Source organism: Callithrix jacchus, chromosome 13, assembly GCF_049354715.1.
Source record: "Callithrix jacchus isolate 240 chromosome 13, calJac240_pri, whole genome shotgun sequence".
NCBI classification, from domain to species: domain Eukaryota; kingdom Metazoa; phylum Chordata; class Mammalia; order Primates; family Cebidae; genus Callithrix; species Callithrix jacchus.
The window spans coordinates 78,714,276-78,738,642 of NC_133514.1; the positions used below are offsets into that span (position 1 = coordinate 78,714,276).

The 24,367-nt window shown below is 36.6% G+C and overlaps 1 protein-coding gene across 3 annotated transcripts in view; it reads left to right on the forward strand.

Moving 5' to 3' along the window:
* GALNT1 (polypeptide N-acetylgalactosaminyltransferase 1) overlaps positions 1-24,367 on the forward strand; it is a 133,104-nt gene that overhangs the window by 44,176 nt on the left and 64,561 nt on the right. For 2 of the 3 annotated variants that reach the window (XM_078347986.1, XM_054244136.1), the window contains exon 2: positions 23,405-23,646. In XM_078347986.1, the coding sequence (XP_078204112.1) occupies positions 23,508-23,646 (139 nt within the window). In that variant the 5' untranslated portion in view covers positions 23,405-23,507. Of the gene's footprint in view, positions 1-4,105; positions 4,161-23,404; positions 23,647-24,367 lie in introns of all 3 variants that reach the window. The other variant, XM_002757165.6, reaches the window with a different exon arrangement.

The following is a 24,367-nucleotide window of genomic DNA, read 5'->3' on the forward strand; positions in this document are numbered from 1 at the left end:
TGTTTTCTGTACATATGTATTTTTTTTCCCCTGTGGATGCTTTCAGTTTTTTCTCTGTATCTTTGGTTTTCAGCAGTTTAAACAAGATATGCTATAGTTGTGGTTTTCTTTGTATTTATCTGCTTAGGTTTCACTGGACTTAGATTTGCAATTCTGTTTTTCCCCAAATGTGTACATTTTCACTTTTTTTTCATGTATTTTCCTGTGCCCTGTTTTCTCTGTTCTCTCCTTTTGCAACTGTGATTTCATATATGTTAAATTTTATGCTGTACCACAGCTCACTGAGGCTCTGATCACTAAAGATTTTTCTTTTCTCTTTAGATGGGATAATTTCTTTTGATCTGCCTTTAAATTGACTAACCCGGTGTTCTGTTATTTCTAATCTGCTATAATCCTACCAAGTTAATTTCCCATTTCAGACTTCATATTTTTGTATTTTACATGTTCTGTGTGGTTCTTTTTTTTATTGTTTTAATTTGCTTGATAAGAGTTTCCTCTGTTCATTTGTTATTAATTTCTTGAACATATTTATAATAGGTACATTATAGTTCTTACCAACTGATTTCCACATCTGGGTCATCTTCTATACAATATCCATTGACTGCTTTTTTTCTTGACTCAACTTTTCTGTTTATTTTCATGTCTATTAATTTTTTATTGTATACTGGATATTGTGGATGATATGTTTTTTTGACCTTCCAATTCTCTCTTCTCCTAAAGAAAATTGACTCCTTGCTGGCTAGACTTAAACTCCAAACTCTCCCTCTCTGGCATTTGGGCAACATCATTGATATCGCTCTTCAATCTTTTCAGCCAGTTTTTCCTTTTCTTTGGAGCCTCTGAGTCTGCCCTATGTTATGTGATTCAAAGTTCAGCTAAAGATGGTAGTGAAGTGTACATACACATTTTAGGGTTCCCACTTTTCTAGTATTTCCTCCCTCACTTTCCAGTTGCCTGCTACTTCCAAACCTCATCCTTTGATGCTTCAAGCCAATTTGATTGTGACTGCCTTTTTGAGTTTCAGTAACTTGACACAGTGTAGGCTGGTAACTGTCGTTATTTGTAAGTAGGTTAGTCTAGAATAAGCTCTTCTACTTTTTTGTGTGTAAGTCTCTCATGCTTTCACTTTCAGCTTTTCTGAATCCTTATGTTTTTGGTGCATATTTTGTAAATAGCGTTTAGCTTTTATTTTTTAAAGAAATCCAGTTTGACAGCTTAATGGATATATTTAGTCATTTTGTCTTAATTTTTATAACTGATATATTGGAATTTATTTCTGCCATTTTGTGCTTTCTATAGGTATGGTTTCTCTATTATTTTAAATTCCTTTCTCATTTTCTTTAAAGTGATTGATTTTCTGTTTCCTCCTTTTTCAACTTTGATTTTTAACTTACACATTGTTTTTATTTAATCAGTCATTAACTTTTAATTCTCAACATATTTGCTCTTAAAACTAAAATTAATCAAATATTTCTACCCTATCCGTAAATACAACAACCTTAAAATGCTTTAATTTCAATTGCCTTTCATCCTTCTCACATGTTACTGTTTTCTGGTATTTTTATTTATTTATGAAATAATTATTGAACTCTTCTGCCTTGTGCCACGTACTGTTCAAGGTGCTATAGTAATAACATTAAACAACATAAAGTTCTTGTATTGGAGCTTACAAGATAATTAATACATTAATTAAGATATATTATGAGGTAAATTAGTAGTTGGTGCTAGAGTGGAAAGTAAAGCATTAGGAAAGGATAAAGAATAACATGGGAGTGGAGATCCTGTCTTATAGATGAGTTTCTGCTCTCTTCAGACATTTCCTAACATCTTTAGGGCTCAAGTATGAAAAACATAATTCCTGTGCTGGGGAAGTTTACAGTCTAACCAAAGAGTACCAGGGAAAAGATAGAGATATGGAAGCCACTGGCACATGGTGGGTAAAGCTGTGCCCCTGATGAACTTCCCAGGGAGGATCTGTATAGTGTCAGAGGGCTTGAGAACAGATCCAGAGAAGAGTGGGGAGCCAGTAAAGAAGACCTTGAAGCATGGTCAGAAAAGGAGGAGAACAAGAAATGACCCTGGGAGCCAAAAGAAAAGGCTTTATTTTATTTATAGCCTGCCTATTCTAAAACTAATGTAAGATGGCTAAGATATCAAGTAGAATAATGCTGAAAAAGAGACTTGTGTTTCTAGGTAGGACATTAGACTGACTTGATTAACAAATGGTTTCATTGAAGTGAAGACTTGCCTTAGAGATAGAGAATAAAGATTTCTTATGCAGATGGTAAAGGAAGGAAGAACGAATAGAATGGTAATTGGAGAGGTTGATGTTACAGCAAAAAGGTGTAGAAAATATTAGAGATTGGAGGACTCCATGAGCAGAAAATAACACGGGCCCCTGGCCTGGAGGAAGTTCCTGCTGGATCCTTTACTTTCCAAAAACTGCTCCCCTGGTAGGTGATATATATTCCTGTGTTTGAGTTCATAGTGGGCAGAAAGATGTGTTTTTTTCTGAAAATCCAACAGAGTCTTCTGTTGTAATGAGCTGGCATTCATCTTCATGTGATTAAAAATTAAAATACAAGAAGAAAGCAATGACTTACCTCGCCGTTGCTCTTAAAACTCCTTAGCATGGTATTCAAGATTTCCTCTGTTCCGAATACACCCCTTTACTCATATCTCCCCCTTAATTCTTCTGTTTGCTGTTACCCAGACATTCCCTGCAATTTCTTGCTTTCCTATTTTAACCCACACTGTTTTGTCCACTTAAAATATTCTTTTGCCTTTTCCTAACTCATACTAATTCCCCAGTCATTCTCCCCACCAGTCTCTTTTTTTTGTGCACTGTAGCCCGTCATGACTTTTGGCATCTTTTGCAAAGATTTAAATTGTGAAATGCCATTCAAACTCACTTTGTTGTCTCTCCTAGCTAGTTGAGGATAAGGACTGAATCTTTTTTATGTTTGTGTGCATCAGATCGCTTAGTGTTGTGTTTTGCACATATCTGAGAAAGTCTGAGTGAATTAGGGATATTTGATTCTGTGATAAACTAATGCCGTGTCCAAGATGGTCATGTCATATACCAGGTTCTAGTTTGTAGCTCTTAAAAGTATATTGAAGTTCTGCTTCTTTGGAGTCTCCTGTAAAAGTAGAGTCCTTAATTTGGATTCTCCACTGATTTATATCTTCGTTTTTTCTTGACAGGATATATACCTATCGAAATCAATAATTGTAGGTTGCAGATTAGTGTATCAGGATGCTTTGACCAAAGTAGCACAATACCCGGTTAATCAGTGAGGACTTTATCATCCTGCATAAGAAAAAGTTCAGACATCAGGAGGTCTCATCTTAGGATTGGTCTGGCTCCATGACATCACCAGGGTTCTGTGTGCTCTCCATATTTTCACTTTGTCATCCTCAGCATGTCAATGATGGCGTGTTGATGATGGCTTCCCTCATGACTTCAAGATGGTAACACTACTTCTAAGCATGCACGACACTCTCCAACAATATCCAAAGATTGAAAAGTGTAGTTTCTCCTTTAACATCTTTATGAGGGATGTAACTTTTCCTGAATGCTTCCCAGCAGATCTCCCCTTGGGTCCCATTAGTCAGGATTTGGTTACTTGTATTAGCTAGAGGAATAGAATGACCGTGGTTGGCTTGGGCCAATCAGGAATAGGTGGCCTAGCAGAGAAGATCACTTGAATTCATTTGGGGGTCCAGTGCAGTGAAAAATGTTTGGGAGGGATAAGGAGCAAACAGTATCTGCCACAGTGCTGTGTAGGTGTCTTTGGCCTTCCCACCTGGAAAGTTAAGATCCCCACAGTTTTGTAAGAGGGAGAGAGATAATTTTGTATTTCCACTGAGCTTGGTGTTGGATCTCAGTAATAGTTTATTAACTCACTAATTGATGCAATAGACATTAACTGAACATATTCTATGTCACGGACTGTGCTCAGTATAGGGAGGTAGCTGAATAAGGCAGGATCCTTGCACTCAGGTGGTAGCTGCTTACAGTGAAGTGGAACAAGGTGGCTGAGTAAGTGGGGATGATAGAGTTATTCTGAAATAAACTGATTGTAGGACATTTATTTTTCAACAGGAGATGTGGGACATGTGGATTTGGGATATGAATTCATTTGAGAAACCACTTTTGGGTAAGTTGATAGTTGGGAGTGAATGACTTTAGGGTTCTACTTCTCTTACGTTGGGGTTTGATCTTATAGCTCTTAGGTTTTAAAAATTACATTGATTGGACTTTATGCCTCATCTACACACTAGAGAATGGCTTGTACTAAAATCTCAGTTTAGCAATTTGAGAAATGTAACAATAAAGCATAGGCCCAATACTAATTAGTTAGTATACTCACTTCTCATTAGGGAAGCCAATCTGAAGGCTAAGTAAGGACCAGTTTCAGAAGTTGAAAGATACTTGTTATACAGGATTTAACCTACTTGAGCTTACCAAGTAATCCTGTCATGTGATCTGGAAATCATTCCCAGAGCCAGTGTTGAAGATACACGGTGAAAGTTTGTCAATGAGCTTTGCTTTGCAGTATTCCAAATGACCATTTGAGTTCTTGTTGCATAAGTATACATGTGAAAGGCTCTCCATTTTTTATCTAACCTGAGAAGGTACTTCTGGAAATATCATTTAAAATTACTGACTGTGTACTGTCATGTATGAGTGTGTTGTTCATTTTCTTACTTAGTTTAGTGCAATGGGACTATAAGGAAGATAGGTTTTTCTCATTTAAAAGAATAAAGGAAGAGGCGCAGGTTTTTGCAAATATAGTAACATTGCTAAGGGTCACATAACTAATTAGTTTTGGAGCTGAAATTTGAACTCACATTTGAATTTCAGCATTTGGCCTAATGGACACTCATTTCTGTCTTAATATGCTGATTGTGTGGTGGTTCCCAAGACCCATCCCCAGGTTCAGTGATTGGCTAGAAGGACTCACAAGATCTAGCATACAGTTGTACTAACAGCTAAGATTTATTACAGCACAGGAAAAAGGTGCATGGGGTGAAGTTCAGAGGAAAACAGGCACAGGATTCTAAGAGTCCTCTCCCTGTGGAATCACACAGGATATACATAATTCCTCCAGCAACAAATCATGACAACATGTGTGAAATGTCTGTTAGGGAAGCTCGTTAGAGACTCAGTGCCCGAGATTTTTATTGGGGCTGGTCATGTAGGCATCCTCTGTCTGGCACATACCAAAATTCCAGATTCCCAGAAGGAAAGCAGGCATTTATACAAACAATACAAACCATGTTGTTTGGAAAGTTTAGGCACAATGAATCATGCTTATCATTTAGGAAATTTTTATGTCAATGTAGGAAACTGTTCACCAAGCTTCTACATCCCAGCCAAGGGCCAACCCTGTCAACCAAGTTCTTCTGAGAATAGCAATATTAGGCCTGTTAACTTTTTTCCTGAACATTGTATATTCATTTGAAGAAGTTGTGATTATGGTCATTCAGCTTTTGATAAGTAATGAGAGGAATAGGTATTATGGCAAACTAAATTCTTTAATGGAATCTGTTTTGTGGAGGGTGGGGAGGTTCCAGTTGCCACTGATTTTCTGGAAGGATGCATACAACTCAACATAAAGCTGTACTCATGGCTCAGGTTTATTACAGCAAAGAATGCAATGCAGGAAGAAGGTAAGCAAAGCAGGTAGAGGTGGTAGGCATAGGCTTCCAAGTCCTCACTCTTCAAGAATCACAGGGATGTGCTTTTCTCTCTAGCAATGAGTGATAGAGACACATGCAAGATGCCTCTAGCCAGAGAAGCACACAAGTGTTACAGTCCAGAGTTCAGTCACATAAGCACATTCCTACCATATGACCAGCTCTGGTAACTGAAACTTGGGACCCCACACGAGATACCAGGTACATATCATAAATCTTAATGATTAAAACAATGCTGACAGCCTGGTACATCCTGACTCACTGCCTGGAGCATATACAAAAAGATCATTAGCAAGTGACTGAACAATCCAGGAACTGAGTTCTCAGAGTTTGGCTAGGGTCATTGCCGTGGCTCCAGGAATCCCCTAGAGATTAGCACGACCTAAGTAAACTGGGCCTGCTGTGTTAACTATTCACACAGTTGAAATATTGTTGCATTTGTTAAATGCAATATTTAATGCTAGATGTAGTCTTTAGAGTATGATATTCTAAACATAGAAACAATAATTGTTAGTAAAATAGCTTGACATTTTATTTCTCTGAGAAGTTGGTAGTTTTTTTTTAATTAGGGATTTATAGATTCTTTTAAGGTGACTTTTGGATTTCCCATTTTTGTCTACAACTATTTGTATTATATAATAATACATTTACATTAAAGAGTAATACAAAAATATTAATTTAAAGACAGTTATTTCAAAGTTAACCTTCACTTTGTGAAGGTATTCCTTGGCTTTACAACACAATGGGATCCTTTTTTAACAGAATTTGCAGATTCACAGAAATACCAGTTTTGCAGGAAGCACATCAACAACCATAGTTGTTGTTTCTTAAAAAAGAATGTGTGATTCCAGGATATGGAATCAGTCTTTGCTGCTTTATTTATTGCTAGTTGAAATGTGCCTTATGTTATACAAAAATGACAAAGTGGATGGGGACAGTTCCATACTTGAAAGTGGGAAGTTCTGAGTTAACAACAGCTAAATAGATTTCCTTATTGCAGAACTTTACAGACCCTTTAGTATGATAATACGCAGTGTGGATCTACCAGGACAAATAAAGTATATATAAACTGTTTCCTTGACTTACCTGACCAAGGAATCTCTTTAGTGAGGGCTGTCTCAGTTATTGGTCCTTCAATAACAGTGTTCTTTAGAACAAAATGGACCAGAGGGAAAGACTATCTTAAGGACAGGGAAAGGCCATTAGAGGGTTTTAGGTCAAAGAGATACAGAAACAAACCAACTATAGGAAAAACTTTACTTTAAACAAACAAAACCTTATATCTTATGCTGCTTGCTCATAAAACCAGTTCAGAAACTTCCCTATCTGGATGTTTCTTTTCCTGTCAGGTTTCCTTAGTTGATATTTTTCTTTTGTAATGTGAGTGACATGTCTTTTAGATTTGTATTTAACACTGTGATTAGGTGATTGGATGTGGGTCGTTACCTTCATGCTTGTACCATCTATAGTACCTGACACAGTATCAAGAACATCATGGACCAAAACTTAGTAAATATCCAGAGAGCATGAAATGAGTTGTGACTCAGAAATACAGGTATATCCATTGTATTATGCTTTGTTTTATTGCACTTCACAGATACTGCTTTTTGGTTTTGGGGTTTGTTTGTTTAGATGGAATCTCGCTCTGTTGCCAGTCTAGAGTGCAGTGGCACGATCTCGGCTCACTGCAAACTCCACTTCCCAGGTTTAAGCGATTCTCCTGCCTCAGCCTCCCCAGTAGCTGGGACCACAGGCACGTGCCACCATGCCTGGCTAATTTTTGTATTTTTAGTAGATATAAGGTTTCACCAAGTTGACCAGGATGGTCTTGATCTCTTGACCTCGTGATCTGCGCGCCTCGGCCTCCCAAAGTGCTGGGATTACAGGCGTGAGCCACCACACTCGGCCTGGTTTTTGTTTTTGTTTTAAAAACAAATGGAAAACCTTTTGTGGCAACCCTGCATTGAAAAAGTCCATAGGCACCATTTTTCCAACAGCCTGTGCTCACTTTGTGTCTCTGTGTCACATTTTGGTAATTTTTACAGGACTTCAAAGGTTTTCATTATTATATCTGTTGTGGTGAGTTTTGATCAGTGATCTTTGTTGTTAATATTGTAATCGTTTTGAGTTACCACAAGCTGCCCATACAAGACGGCAAGCTTAATCAATAAATGTGCCTTTTCTGATTGCTCCACCGACCAGTCGTTTCCCTGTCTCTCTCCCTCTCCTTGGGTCTCCCTGTTCCCTAAGACCCAACACATATACCACCACACTCTGCTAAGCAGCAGTATTGAAAGGAGGCTAATTAATAACCCTACAGTGGACTCTAAGCATTCAAATGCAAGGAAGAGTCATGTGTCTCTCACTTCAATCAAAAGCTAGAAAAGATTCCACTTAATGAGGAAGGCATGTCAAAAGCAGAGATAGGCCAAAAGCTGGGCTTCTTACGCAATATAATTCTCAAAATTCTGAATAGCAAGGAAGAGTTCTTGAAGGAAGCTACTCCAGTGAACGCACAAATGATGAGGAAGCAAAACAGTTTTATTGTTCAGGTTTAGTAGGCTGAATAGATGAAACCAACCACAATGTTTCCTTAAGCCAAGCCTAATCATGAGCAAGGCCCTAACTCTTCAATTCTATGAAGGCTGAGAGAAATGAGGAAGCTGCAAAAGAAAAGTTTGAAGCTAGCAGAGATTGGTTCAGGAGGTTTGAGGAAAGAGACATCTCTGCAACGTAAAAATGAGTGCTGATGTAGAACCTGCAGCAAGCTATCCAGAAATTATAGCTAAGACCATCATTTAAGGTGGCTATACTAAACAAAAAGACTTTCATAGGTAGAGAGGAAAGTCAGTGCCTGACTTTAAACAGTCAAAGAACAGACTGGCTTTCTTGTTAGGTGATAGTGCAGCTAGTAACTTGTATGTTGAAGCTAATGTTAGGTTACCATTCTGAAAATTCTTGGGCCCTTAAGAATCACACTAAATCTATTCTGCCTCTGCTCTATATGTGGAACAACAAAGGCTGGATGACAGCACATCTGTTTACAGCATGGTTTATTGAATAATTTAATTCCACTGTTGAGACTTGCTGCTTAATAAAAAAGATTCCTTTTAAAATGCTACTTTTCATTGAGAATGCACGTAGTTACCCAAGAGCTGTGATGAAAACATACGAGATAAATGTTTTCATGCCTGTAAATATATTTATTCTGAAGCCCATGAATCGAAGAGTAATTCTGACTGTCAAGTCTTATTTATACATTTCATAAGGCCATAGCTGCCATAGACAGTGATTCTTCTGATGGATCTGAGCAAAGTAAATCGAAAAACTTAGAGAAGAGTTCACCGTTCTAGATGCCAATAAGAACATTTCTGATTCATGGAAGGAGGTCAAAACATTGACAGGAGATTGGAAGAAGTCGACTTGAACTGCAGATATGGTGGCAATAGCAAGAGAACTAGAATTAGAAGTTGAGCCTGAACATGTGACTGAATTGCTGCAATCTTAAGATAAAATGGATGAGTAGTTACTTCTTATGGATGAACAAAGGAAGTAGTTTCTTGAGACAGAATCTACTCCTGGCGAAGATGCTATGAACATAGTTGAAATGACAACAAAGGATTTAGAATAATCCACAAACCTAGTTGATTACACTGTGGCAAGGGATTTGAGAGGATTGACTTCGATTTTGAAAGAAGTTCTACTCTGGGTAATATGCTATCAGACAGCATCGCATGCTATAGAGAAATCTTTCATGAAAGGAAGGGTTGATGTGGAAAACTTCATTTTTGTCTTATTTTAAGAAATTGCCACAACCATTCCAGCAGCCACCACCCTGAGCAGTCAGCAGCCATCAACCCAGAGGCAGGACCCTCTACCAGCAAAAAGTTTCCAGTTCACTGCAGGCAAAGATGATTGTTAGTATTTGTTAGCAGGAAAATGTTTAAATTAAGGTGTATGCATTACTTTTAAAGACAGTGCTGTTGTGTACTTAGTGGACTACTGTATAGTATCAACATAACTTTTATTTGTACTGGGAATCCAAAGTATTTACGTGATTCATTTTATTGAGTATTTGCTTTATTTTGGTAGTCAGGAACCAAACCTACAATATCTCCGGTGTATGCCTGTAGTGAAACTTTTTTTTTTTTTGGGAGACAGAGTCTTGCTTTTTTGCCAGAAGCCAGGCTGGAGTGCAGTGGCGCGATCTCGGGTTACTGCAACCTTCGCCTCTAGGTTCAAGCAATTCTCCTGCCTCAGCCTCCCGAGTAGCTGGGACTACAGGCATGCGCCACCATGCCCAGTTAATTTTTGTATTTTAGTAGAGATGGGGTTTCACTATGTTGGCAAGGATGGTCTCGATCTCTTGACCTCGTGATCTGCCTGCCCTCCCAAAATGCTGGGATTATAGGCGTGAGCCACCATGCCTGGCTGAAACTTTGTTTTTTTAAGGAACAACAGTGTAATAGACATAAAAGTTAAGTATTATGCATTTATTTTAGTAATGATATCATTTTGAAAAACATTTTTGGAATTTAATTTTAGACTTCTCTTGAGTTCAGCTCTTTTTCCTATCAACATTAACTTCTTTTGTGTGATCTTTATGCTTGTTTGATTTGTAGAATTGTTCCACCCTAAACGTTTAAATACTTTCAACTACTAGATTTTTATTGTAGTATTTGGAATGTTATTATAAGTAATTAGATTATCAGTCATAGCTACTGCATTCTTTTTTTTGCCTTATTAAAACCTGCCCATTATGCTCAGGAATAAAATAGGATGCCTGTTGTCATCTTGCATGTTGTCACCTTCCTTTTCAATATTATATTAATTCTAGAAATCTTTGCAAGGTAGCTGAATTTAAAATCAATAAATAAAAAATCAGGTTCATTTCTGTAAACTAGCAATAAACTAAATGTTATCATTTCAGGCAGGAAAAATATAAAGTAACAGGTATTTTGCAACAAAATTTATGTTAAACCTTTAAAAGAAAATTATAAAATTTTATTGGAAGATGTTAAGAAAGGTCTAAATAAATGGAGAGAGAATATTTTTATAGATTTGAAGACTCTATTGGAAAGATAGCAGATCTCTCCAGTTATTTATATATTTATTTCAGTCTAGTCAGAATTATGATAACTTTTATTTTTGGGTTAAAAAGTTGATTGTAAATTTTTGAGGAAGACTTAACTGGTCAGGAGTAGCCAAGGCACTCCTGAAGAAGTTGCGATAGGTGAGAAGACTTGCTTTACCAAATACGAAGAATTAGTATAAAGCTATGAAAGTTAAGACAACAATATGGTATAGGAAGAGATAGATCAATAGAAGAGAATATTTAAACCCAGAAACTTGGCTTATGATAAAGTTGGTATCAAATTCCTTTAGAGAGAGCTTTCCATAAGTAGTTTTTGGACAACTTGTTATCCACATAGGAGGGAATGACATTGAATCCTTACTTAAATGGGAAAAGCAAATCTTTAACATTTTTAGACATTAAAACATTGTTTGTAATGATTTCTAGATAGAGAAGATATTCTTAAGACATAGAAAATGTGAACCAAAAAGATGCTCCTTTTTTTTTTTTTTTTTGAGAAGGGGTCTTGCTATGTTGCCTAGATTGGCCTTCAGGCCTCAAGCAGTCCTTCCACTTTGGCTTCCCAAAGTGTTGGGACTGTAAGTGTTAGCCACCATGCCCAGACAAACGTACTTCTTTTTTATTAAAGAACATAAGCTATAAATTGAGAAAAGGACTGGGCACGGTGGCTCATGCCTATAACCCCAGCACTCTGGGAGGCTGAGGTGGAAGGATTGCTTGAGCCCAAGAGTATGAGACCAGCCCGGCCAATATGGGGAAACCCTCTCTCTACAAAAGAATACAAAAATTAGGTGGGCACGATGGTATGTGCCATAGTCCTATCTTCTAGGGAGGCTGAAGTGGGAAGGATTCATTGAGCCCAGGAGGTTGAGGCTTTGGTGAGGCATGATTGTGCCAATTGCACTTCAGGCTGGGCAACAGAGGGACACCCTGTCTCCAAAATCCTGAGAAAAAATATTGCAGTACATTTAACTCACACAAGGCTAGATCTTTAGAAACTAACAAGAAAAACACAATATAACACATCTAGTAGAGCAGTGGACCAAACTTCAATAGGCACATCAGAGAAGAGGAAATGGAATGATCAGTAATGTCAGAGATGGTGGGGAAATGCAAATTAAAACTATATTAAAATACCAGTTACAGACAAATCAGATTGTCAAAAATAAAAAAGTCTGACAATAAAAAGTATTGTCAATGATATATCATATCCACCACATGTAGTGATATAACAGTTCATATCTTGTGGGTGGTTTTAACCACCTGGCAAAACAAATTGGTGATATTTGATCATATTGAAAATATGCATACTCTGTGGCCTAACAACCATAGGTATATACTTTAGATCAGGGGCCAGTGTGATGACTCATGAGTTAAGAATGGTTTTTAACATTTTTAAGTGGTTGGGAAAAAAAAGAATAATATTTTGTAATTTATAATGTGAAAATTATATGAAATTCAAATTTTAGTGTCCAAAAATAAGCTTGTAATATTGTCACACTTATTTACATACCTTTTATGAATGCTTTCATAGTACAGTACTAAAGTTGCAGCAGACATTGCATGGCTCAAAAAGCCTAAAATCTTTATCATCTTGCCCTTTGCAGAAAATATTTACTGACCTCTTCCCTAAATAAATAGTCTTGCACATAAGTACTAGTAAATGGGCAGGAATGGTCATAGCAGTATTGCTTGTAGTAATGGAAACCTAGAAAGAAATCAAATGCCCATTAAGAGTAGAGTGGAGAAATGGTTTGCTAAACCAGTGGAATACTCTTCAGTTATTTAATAGTGAAATGGAATAGACTACAGCTACATGCAGCCTATCGATGTATCTCAGGAATGGTGTTAGAAAAAAGCAAGTCAAGTTTTTCCACTTATAAGCAGTTCAGAAACAGTCAAGTTTAAACAAGGCATTGTTAAAGATACCCATGAGGTTAAATTATCAGGACAGGGAAGGACTATAAGTTAAGAATAGGGATTGCCTTTGAAGATTTGGGGAAGAGATGGGATTTGAGAGGGAACTTTAAAAGTCATGTTCTTATTGTAAAACTAGGTGATGGAGATGTGTGTTGTGTTGTGATCATTCATTTCTGTGATGCATTTTATATGTACTCTTTTGATATTTTATAAGTTTTTGTGATCTGGGGCATTAAAAAGTATCTTTTCAAATAGTGTTGTCTGTCTCATAATATAATTATGACCCACAGAGGGGAGACTCATCAGCAGACTAGAAGCTGCTGATTTTTACCTATAGTCCCCTCTTCCCTGCTTCCCCAAGCATTCTGGTTGTGTTGGGAACCCACTTCAGACTTTCTTAAGCAGAAAAGGGGACTAGTGGAAGGATTCCTGGGTGGTCACAAAAGCCAAGGAAGAATCAGGGACTTGGTCACTGTCAGGGCGCTCTGCCTGTCATCTGTATGCCCTCTGCTTGGCCTTGTTCTTTTTAGCTGCAAGTGGCCTTCTCCGTGTTGGGGGCAGTGTGACTGAGTGCAGTCCTAGAGCATAGCCTTCCCCCTTCTGTGACTCGAGAGGCCAAGAAGTCAGGTCCTGTGGTTGGCCTGGCTGGATCATTTAACTATACTGTGGCCAGGCAACTGGATCTGTTACCACAAGAAACCCTTGTGGGGAAGGGAAGGGGAGGTTAAGGGTGAGAATCATGAGCCAGGCAGCCACCTTTGTTATATATTAAGTATAAAACAATATGTGTGGCATTTTGTCACACCTTTGTGTGGGTATCAGGGCTGTTTAGATGTTAACACTGAGATGTCATGATGTTGCCTAAGACATGGCACTGAGACATGGCTGAGGTGGGAAGAGGGGTTAGAAATACCTCTTGAGCATATTATCTGTTAAAAATTAAAATATAGCACGATCAGCTGTCCTGCCTCTTTACAGTCACATCCATCTCCTTCCCTTCTTCTCATAAGGACATTTAAGGCATTAAGTATTTGAGTCAAAATAGATATCACAAACAGTTTAAAACATAACACTTATCTATTCTTCTGAATGATTGGAAGGGCATTTAACCCATTGGTGTTTAATTGGAATGCAAATTTGTAGGTAGTTTGTATCTTTTGCTTTTCTGTTTGCCAGGTTCTTTGCTTTGAACATACATTACACAATCAGGAAAACACAAACTTCTAAAGGTATTGCTAGAAGTCAGTTTATCCTCTTAGAAACAGACATTCGGCTCAAGACACTAAACAGTGTATTCCCTAAGCTGAAACATTTGAGCCAATAAATTTTGTAGGAGTTTATGTACATTATGACTACCCCAGAAAAGCTTGTTCTGACCTCTAAACTTGAGATAACACCTGGGAAATAACTAGAGAAAGAGGATATCCAGGTTTTTATGGAATGTGGACATCAATCTTGGCAGGATTTTTGGATTTATTTTTATTTTTATTTTGCCAATTTTTGTTAAATACTTATGTTGAATAAGAAGATTCCAAGACCTGAAAATTGATTCTCCTTTTTCTTTGGCTAGTGAATGAAGCTTCTTAGTGTTAAATTTTGATCAGTAATCACTTGACAACTCAAAAACTGGGGCAGAAGTGTTGAGCTGAACACTTTGTAGGAAGCAGGGAATATAAATTGAAGCCTACAGGATTGGAGCGGTACTCATACTTTGGCCAGTAGGGGTAGATCAGAATAGCTGCTACTTGGTTTTGACAATTTTGGCTTCAGTTATCTTTCCACAGATTCACTTTTGTATTGCTATAAGGTAGGATCCAAGTTTATTTTTTAATTATATGGACAGATAATTGTCCTTGTACCAATTTTCTTCTAGTAGTGTCTTTCTAGTTTTTCACACTTGTGTGGATTTGTCTTGAGGGTACCACATGGTTTAGGTATTTCTGCTTTATAGTAAAATCCAGTCCAGGCCAGGCATGGTGGCTCACACCAATAATCCCAGCACTTTGGAAGGCTGAGGCATGCACATCACTTGAAGTAAGGAGTTAGAGACCAGCCTGGCCAACATGGTGAAACCCTGTCTCTACTAAAAATACAAAAATTAGGAGGGCATGGTGGCACAGGCCTGTAGTCCCAGCTACTTGGAAAGTTAAGGTAGGAGAATTGCTTGAACCCAGGAGATAAAGGTTGCAGTGAGCCAGGATCACATTACTGCACTCCATCGTGGGTGACAGAGTGAGACTATGTCTCAAAATAAATAAATAAGTAAATGAATAAATAAGTCCAGTCCCCAAAGCCTCATTTGTGTTTTGATCAGAATTATATTGAGTTTATAGATTAATTTTGGGAAGAACCTGATATTCCTTTTCCCTGAATGTGGTATGTCTATTCATTAATTAATTATTCTTTAATATCCTTCAGTAAAGCTCCACGGTTTTCTTCACCTCTTGTACCTGTTTTGTTAAATGGATTCCCAAATACCTTTGGGTTTTCATAGCTATTTTGAATGTGGTTTGCTTTATTTTATATATTCTAATTAGTTATTACTACCATATAAGAGCACGACTGATGTTATATGTTCATCTTGTATTTATCCACCTTGATGAAATTAATAATTAGCTCTAATGGTTTATGGATTCTTAAATATTTTCTGTGTAGAAATTATACCATCTGCAGATGATAATTTTCTTTTTTCCCCCAATCCTTAATTCATTTTCTTGTCTGTTGCTTAGACATTCAGTACAGTGTCAAATTGAAGTGAGGATACATAACTTGCCTTGTTTTAACTGAAGTTCCATCATTAAATATGATGTTTATTGTAGGTTAAAGAATTTCCTTTCTAGTCTTAGTTTGCTCTTTAAATTTTCTGTTGCTGAGTAATGAATTACCTATAAGTTTAATGGCTTTAAGTAATGAACAGTTATCTCATAGTTTCTGTGGGTCAGGAATGGAAGAGCAGTATATTAGTTCGTTTTTACACTACTATAAAGAACTACCTGAGACTGGGTAATTTATGAAGAAAAGAGGTTTAATTGACTCAGTTCCACAGGCTTAACCGGAAGCATGACGAGGAGCTTCAGGAAACTTGCAGTCATGGCAGAAGGTGAAGGGGAGGCAAGCATGTCTTATCATGGTGGAGCAGCAGAGAGAGTTGGGGGAACTGCCACACACTTTTAAACCATCAGATCTCCCAAGAATTCATTCACTGTCATGAGAACAACCAGGGGGATATCTGCCCCCTTGATCTAGTTATGTCTCCCTAGGTCACTTCCCCAGTACTGAGGATTACAATTCAACATGAGATTTGGGTAGGGACACAGAGCCAAGCTGTATCAAACAGCTTTGCAGGGTATTGGCTCAGGATTTTTCATGAGGTTGTATTCAAGATGTCAGGTGGAGCTGCTGTCATCTGAAGGCTTGCCTGGGTCTGCTTTCAAGAGGGTCTCACTTCCATGCCTGGCACCAATGTTGGTTGTAAGCAGGAGGCTTCAGTTTCTTACTATGTGGACCTCCCCATAGGAGTGCTAAACACATCCTTCTGACATGGCACGGATTTTCCCCAGAGTATGATCTGAGAGAGAGCTAAGAGGAGGCCATAGAGTGTTTAATGACACAGTTTTCACTTCCATCGTAGTCTGTTGGTTAGAAGCAAGTCATTGAGTCCAGCCCACACTCTGGGAGGAAATTAAATGACACAAAAATTATTTTGTGTGTTTCTTTTAGTCTGTCTGTCCTCACAGAGTAGTGTAAGTCAAGGGCTTCTGTCTGGATATCTTTACCTCAGGCCTCTCCTTTGAACCCTGGAGTTTGTATCCAAGCATCCATGGTAGCCTCTCTCCCTGAAGGTATCAAAGGCACCTCCTACTCAACATATCCAAAATCACACTTAGGTTCGTTCCCATCTTCTCCTCCCCTCCAAAAATTGGTCCTTTTTCGCTGGTCCCCATTTCCATGATTGACACCATTCTCTATCTAATTGTACAAGCTAGGATTGAGTTTGTGCCATCATATCCCTTAAATCTTCCCACTTTTGTCATCTCCAGCTTCATCTCACATCACAGTTTCCTTTTCTTTTTTTTTTTTTCAGTTCCCTAGTTTTTCAGTGTTGGACTCCTTCCTGCTATAGAGCCTTTGCTCTTCACTGTAATGCTTACTTTCCCCTCAAACCATGTCTTTGTTAGGGAGGTCTTTTTGACAAAGTCAAATCTCTCTATTATAGATATGTGTAGAGCTGTGTACCTTCTTTCAAAGCAGTTATCACAATTGGAATTTCACATTTATATGATTGATTAATGTCTGTTCCCCTGGAGCCAACTCTGAACTTCATAAACTCAAGGAATATGTGCCTTTTGTTCACCGTTGTTTTCCCTGCATTTGACACATTCTCTACATTTACTCTTTGGGTGATTGAATGAATTATTAAGTGAATGAATGCAGTTTGATTATAGTTCTGTTTGAGAAATAGAGCAAATAGAATATCAAATTAATAAAATAATCTGGTCTCTCTTTATTGTATTAAGGGATAACACTTGTCTTTTTAAGTCTTTTAGTTTTCCTGGCAGAAATTCTAGCTGTTAATTAAATGAATAGATCTGTCGAAGGGTCTCATGTATAATACCTCTGACTGGTTAGGATGATGCAAAACTAGTGATCCTAGCTCTGGGTGGCTGGGAGAATGCTGTGTTCTCAGGAGAGATGAGTAAAGCTCGGATCAAAGAGAATGAAGCTTCATTTTCTCAGAAAGTTACTATGGAGCTGAGATTCTGTCAAAATTTCTGGAGAGCTTTAGTTAGAAATATGAGGGATAGGAGAAAAATCATTTGTTCCTAGAAAATGCTGATTTATCTTTGGGAAATTTTGACATGATATTAAGAATAGGATCAAAATTGGGTGTGGTGGCATACGCCTGTAATCCCAGCAATTTGGGAGGCCAAGGTAGGTGGATCACTTGAGACTAGGAGTTGAATACCAACCTGGGTAACAAAGTGAGACCCTGTCTCTTAAAAAAAGGAAGAAGAATTGAATGAAAAGTTTAATGATATGCAAATGGGCCCTGACTTATGATGGTTTAACTTAAGATTTTTGACTTTACGAGAGTGTGAAACCAGCACAATTTATATGTAATGTATGGTATTTAGTAAATTGCACAAGATATTCAACACTATTGTAAAATAAGCTTTTTGTTAGATGATTTTGCACAACCATAGGCTAATGCAAGTGTTCTGAGCACATTTAAGATAGGCAAGGCTAAGCTATGATGTTCTGTTGGTTAGTTGTATTAAAGGCATTTTCAACTTTCGACTTAAGATGTTTTCAACTTATGATGAGTTTATTGGTACATAACCCCATCATAAGTCAAGAAGCATCATCTGTAATTAATCACTATACTTTGATATTAACTCTAATTTTACAACTTTAAAAATAAGTAGTTAAATGTATTTCAAATAGAAGGTTTTAACCTACTATGGTTGAGACAAAATAAACAACTTTTAGTTACTTCCCAAATGAATTCTGGTATGTGTCATTGAGAAAACATAAAACAATTTCTCTCTTTGTAAAAGTGGCATTATTTCTTTGAGGTATCCCTTCCCCATATTTATTTATTTATTTATTTAAAAACAAGAAATCCAATTATATATATATATATATAAAATTTTTATATATAAAAAAAATTTTATATATAAAATTTTTATATATAAAAAAATGGATATAAAAATTTATATAAAAAATATATAAAATATTTATATATATATATAAAACACATATATATCTGTTTTATTTGTCCCCCATATTTATTTTTAAGTTGATTGAGATTAAATTTATATACAGTAAAATTCATCATTTGAGGGCAGTTTTATAAGTTCGTACAGGGGACACAGTTGTATGATCACCACCCCAAGAAAGTTATGGAATGTTTTCATTGCCACAGATTCATTTATGGGCAATCCCCTACTCCTTTTTCAGCTTTTGGTAGCCACTGGTCTGATTTATTGCTGGTTGCTGGGTGGTGTTTCATTATGTAAATGTAGCACAATTTGTTTATCTGTTCAGATGATGGACATTTGGATTGTTTCCAGATATCAGTGATTATAAGTAAGCTGCTATAAAGATTTGCATACAGGGCTCTGTGTAGATATGTTTTCCTTTCTCCTGAATAAATAGCTAGGAATGAGATTACAGATTCTTATGGAGAGAAACTATTTTCAGATTCTTATGGAGAGATTACAGATTCTTATGGAGAGAAACTATTTTCGAGAGAGGCTGTACCATTTTACATTCCCACTGGCAATATATTAGAGTTCCAGTTGCTCCAATTCCTTTCCAGCACTTGTTATTTCTCTTTTTTCTTTTAGCTGTTTTAATCTGTTCATAGTGATATTTCATTGTGGTTATAATTTGATGTTGAACTTCTTTTCATATCCTCATTTGCTATCTGAAAAAGTGTTTGGCTTTTTTGGTGAAGTGACAGTTCAGACCTTTTGCCCATTTTACGGGATTGTTTTCTTATTGTATCTTGAAAGTTTTTTTTTATGTATTCTGGATACAAGTTATTTATCAGATATGTAATTTATAAATATTTTCTTCCAAATTTGTGACTTGTTTTTTATTTTCTTTTAAAGTTGGAATTTTTAATTTAATCAATAAAGGTTTGTCACTTGAGCATAAACAGATATCTTCTTTTGAAGATATCTTCAAAAGAAGAATGATGTCTTTTGAAGATTAATTAGGAAGTCTATTTTTTTAATGGTTTGTGCTTTTTTGTTCTATCCAGGGAATCTTTATCTAAGCCAAGGTCTCAAAAGATTTTATTCTATGTTTTATTCCAGATCTCGTTAAAAAATTTGAGTTAATATTTGTATGTGATATAGGAAATGGGCCAGTATTTGCGTTTCTATTGTATATGGATGTCTAGTTGTTCTGGGACTATTGAAAAAACTATTCTTTCTCCATAACAAGGGACTATATATGTGTGGATCTTTTGTAGAGAGCGGGGCTTGGCTTAGTGCGAAGATAAGCACTCACTGGTACACTGTTGTCACCAATAATGTTGTCTGTTGTGACAGACAGTGCTTTTGCTGTGCTGAAGATTCCCAGATGTTGTTGTCAGTCTCCTCCTCCTGGAAGAGTGGGAAATTGCTCAGGTGAAGGCAACACTAAGTCTCTGGAAAATGTGGGATGTTCATTTTTTAAACTTTTTAAACTTCTTTTGTTTCCTAAACCTTATTAAAGGTCTCTGGGCCAAATGTAAAATTCCTTTTCAAGGCCTCCTAGATTATGGCTAATCTTTTTGAATGAGGAGATCATGTTAATATTAGTTATTAATGGCTATCATTATGAACCTAAAAAAGATTTGTGACAATGCATTAATAATTTTGCACTATAACTATTTTTATAAGGAAAACACCCCTACCACTTTACCTTGAGGAAAAAAACTTCGAAATATAATTTTAAAAGTCTGGTTTTTGTAATATGTTAATTTTTTCTACTAATGAAAAATACTGTATAAAAAATATAAAATTTGCCTTAAATTTCTTGGATCAAATAATGAAGTCTGAAGACATTTTTACTGTATTATTTTAGGATTTGATGTCCTATAATTTCTTAAAGGACCAAAATTTGTTGTTGGACAATTCTCTTCAGCTCTGACTGTCTTCCCCACCTGCTGATTGTTCTTCTACTGAGCTTTGTGTGCCTTTTGGAACAAGCACTTGGTTTTCATTGTATCCTTCATTTCAAGGACAGTGGAGGACACACAAAAGGTGCTAATTATGGAGAATAAGGAATAACTTTACAATAATGGTGGCAATAAATGTAGCAATTCTTTCATTAAATACATTGTACTAGCTTTCATTAAACAAATTGAAATAATAATTGTTTATTTACTTACATATGAAAACTAGAATCTTACCTGCAATGTATAGTGCAAATTAACAATCTTTTAAACAACTCTTTAGAAACAAAAATTATCTGCCATATTTAAATAAATGTTTTTTCATTATTTTACATCTTATATATTTGATGACAGTTGCAAACATTGGATGCAGCATGCATGGAACTTTATCTTCCATTTTCTAAAGACATATAAGTAGCTTTATTTTTTCTTGAACATAAACAACAGAGTAAAAAAAAAAATCAAGTTCCTTACATGTTATTTACTCTTCACCAGATTTCTTCCTGATACAGTTATGCTGTTTTAAATGAATCTCAAAGAAACATCTCTTGTGGCATTTTGTCCTTTTCTTTTTTTCTTCATTTAGAAGACATTTTCTAAGAGTCTACTCTGAAGCTTATAGAAATTAGCAAGCCTTCTATGACCTCATTCCCTTGTGGGGAACAAGTAATAGGAACCCCAAATTACCAGTGGCCTTGTCCTAAGAGCCAAACCCTATGGACATTCTTTCTTTATTATCTCAGCCTCCTAGAGGATCTTACATTGTTTATCCGTACTCCTGCCTTCCTCTGACTTCTCTCCTCATGCTTTTCTCATAAGGGTCTGTTTTCTGCAATATGTGGAAGGTTATGGGTTTCCCCTTTTTTCTCTCTACCTTCTTTTTCTACCTTCTTTCTCAGCCATCTTGTCTGCTCTGCTGACCCCAGCTGCTGCTTGTGTATGTATGCTTAACGTCTGATGCGTTTTCACATCTGACCCGGCTACTCCCTTGACTGCCTGTTGACACCTCAACATGAGGCCCCTCACATTCAGGGTGAACTAACTCAACTCATGATTTAGTTCGTATTTCCTTTCATTGTTGTATTGCCATCATCCATCTATCTAGTTACCTTGGCCTTAAATCTGGGAATCATTTTTGCCTCTCCTTTATCTTCCTTTCTCCCCACACCCCATGTAGGGTGTGCCACACAACCGTCTTCTTCCAAACAGTCCTCCTTCACTGCACTTCACCTTCAATTTTTAAAGCTAATTGTTCACCCTTGGAAAACTGAAGTAGAAGTAGATGCAAAGTTATATTTACATTTATCTATTCTGCAGGCATATTTTTAAAATAGGATTTTAGAGACCATAAAACCACATTTGAAATTCAAATATTGCTCCAGCAATCAGACTGCTTTGCCAGTGACCAAAAGAGGCAGCTTTTCATGTGAAATAACACAAAATATAAATGTATATATATATAGTTTATCTGGTGAGAACTGTTATTTCATGATGTAATGCTTTAGGTTCTCACCTCACTTCAGTTACCATGGTTATCAGTAGTTGCTCACTGCAGGTGACCCAGTATCAGGTATTGAGTGAGCATGATTTTGAGGTAAGAACATCCTTGTTCTCATCTTGCAGTCAAGTAGCATCCTTGTTCTAATCTTGTAGCATCCTTATTCTCATCTTGCAGTCAAGGAGTAGTGGTTTGGTGAAAGGACGAATATAGGCAAGAGATCAAAGTCACTAGAGAGATGAGCATAAATAATAACTTTATAAGTATCGCTTAGTGTTTTTTCAGGTTGCTCTCTAGCAACCTTGTGAAGTGGGCAAGAACTGCTGTATATATTTCATGGGTTAAGTACAGGCCTGCCCTGAATTGTTCAGTAAGTGCATCTCCTCTGGCCACCATGGAACTTGTTGCATAAAGTTGCCCTTGTAAAAAGCTGCTCCTTTGCCCACACTCTGGTCTTTCCAGGGCGTCTGCATTTTTAGCTTTCAGCATGGACACAGTGCAAACTGTTTCCTTGCTCCCCTTCATAGGAACGCACTTGGTTTTTATCTCTCCTGGTCTTCAGTGACACAGGCTTTGAGCCTCAGAGTCAGCTGCTGAGCGGGAGATTCTCTACCTTTCTCAGGTCCCTCAGGCTGCTTCAGCATGTTCCAAGATAAATTCCCTGTGCTCAAGACACCCATGCTCAAACTATCCCAAATGACTTTTCAAAATTGGTAACAGTTCCTCTAGTCATTTTTTCATGATGGTGTAACAGAATAAAGGGAGGTAGCAGGGTGGGAAGTAGAAACCAAAAATCAGGGAAGTGTATAAAATTATTGTCAGAGCCAAGACTAGATGTCAGATCTTATGACATACACTTTTCTTTTCCCTTATGCTTTTCACAAATCTGTTTCCTGAATGATTGGTGACTGTTGCGGTTTTAGAATGGGATTCAGCGTGAAAGACGAACGAGGGTTAGCCCAGCAAGCTGCTGTAGTGCAGGCTATAAGGAGAACTATATTAATTCTTGAGCCTGGGTACTGAATGTAGACAGTTGAAATGCAGTGGGAATCACTAGTTGCGTAAACCCCCGTGGTAATTAATAGCTTAGCTTTTGCCTTAACATATAATACAGCAATTGAGTGAAAGGTAGTTAAGACCCAGGTATTTGATGAGTGTGAAATAGTAGGTAGCTGTTGTTTTAATTTGCATTTCCTAATTGTAGGGAATTGAGAATGTTTCCACATGTTTATTGGCTATTTAGGTTTCCATTCTGCAAAGTACCTGTTTATATCTTTTACCTATTTTCCTATTGGATTGTTGAATACTGATTTGTAGGAATTATTTATATAGTCCTGATACTCTATATATTTTATATTTTCCAAGTCTGATTTTCAAACATAGTCTTCATAGTGAAATTTTTTATTCTTAATGAAGTTAATTCGTATTATTTAATGTTTATAATATTAAATTAATTTTATAATTCACTTTTGAGGTTCTGAATTTTTAAGTTAATCTTTTTTTCTTTCTTTCTCTATAGGGTATGAACGTGTTTTCTGATGAAACTGGATTGGAATAATTTTCATTATCTTTGTATATTTATATATATATATTTTTAAATTTTGCATTTGACTTAAAGTGCCATGAGAAAATTTGCATACTGCAAGGTGGTCCTAGCCACCTCCTTGATTTGGGTACTCTTGGATATGTTCCTGCTGCTTTACTTCAGTGAATGCAACAAATGTGATGAAAAAAAGGAGAGAGGACTTCCTGCTGGGGATGGTGAGTGACATTTTATAATACAGCTGTTTTAATCACTATATCACTAGTTTTTACTAATTTAGATAATATAAAATTTTAACTTTTTTTTAGATTAACAAGAGTCCCTAGCTTCCTATAGTAGATATGATGATCATATTTATAGTTCTCCAGGGGGTTCTTCCAACAGTTAAAAGCATTAAAGTATCATGTATAGAATTACTAAACTTGACTTTTATGTACAATATTCAGCATAGTTAATTTCCTACAAGTTACTTAGTTATTTGTTTTACTAAATAACATGGATATCTCATAGTTGGGAGTATCAAATTTTACAGAAGATTAGTCTAACGCCGAAATGCTGAGTGGAGCATGAAAATTGCTTTATAAGGTATCAAAAGAGATTACTCCTGCCCTTCTATCTCAGTCCTAAGGGGAAGACATTTTTATAGAGAGATGTGATCTGGAGAGGTTTTTGTTGTTGTTAATGTTGTGGATAGCTCCAGTTAGCACTTTTAGGAAGAACTTTTGAAAAGATCAGGCAATAGAATAGGGGCTGCAGTGAGATCATTGCAATATGTGGTATGGAAAAGAAAGAACATATACAAATATAAAGGAGGGAGGTAGTAAGTAGTACTGATGTTTTTGGCAGAGGACATTGGAAGATTCAGTTTTAAGCTCCTTTTATTCAACAAATAAATATTGCCCTTTTTAAAAAAATTAACCGTAATGAAAATGACTACAT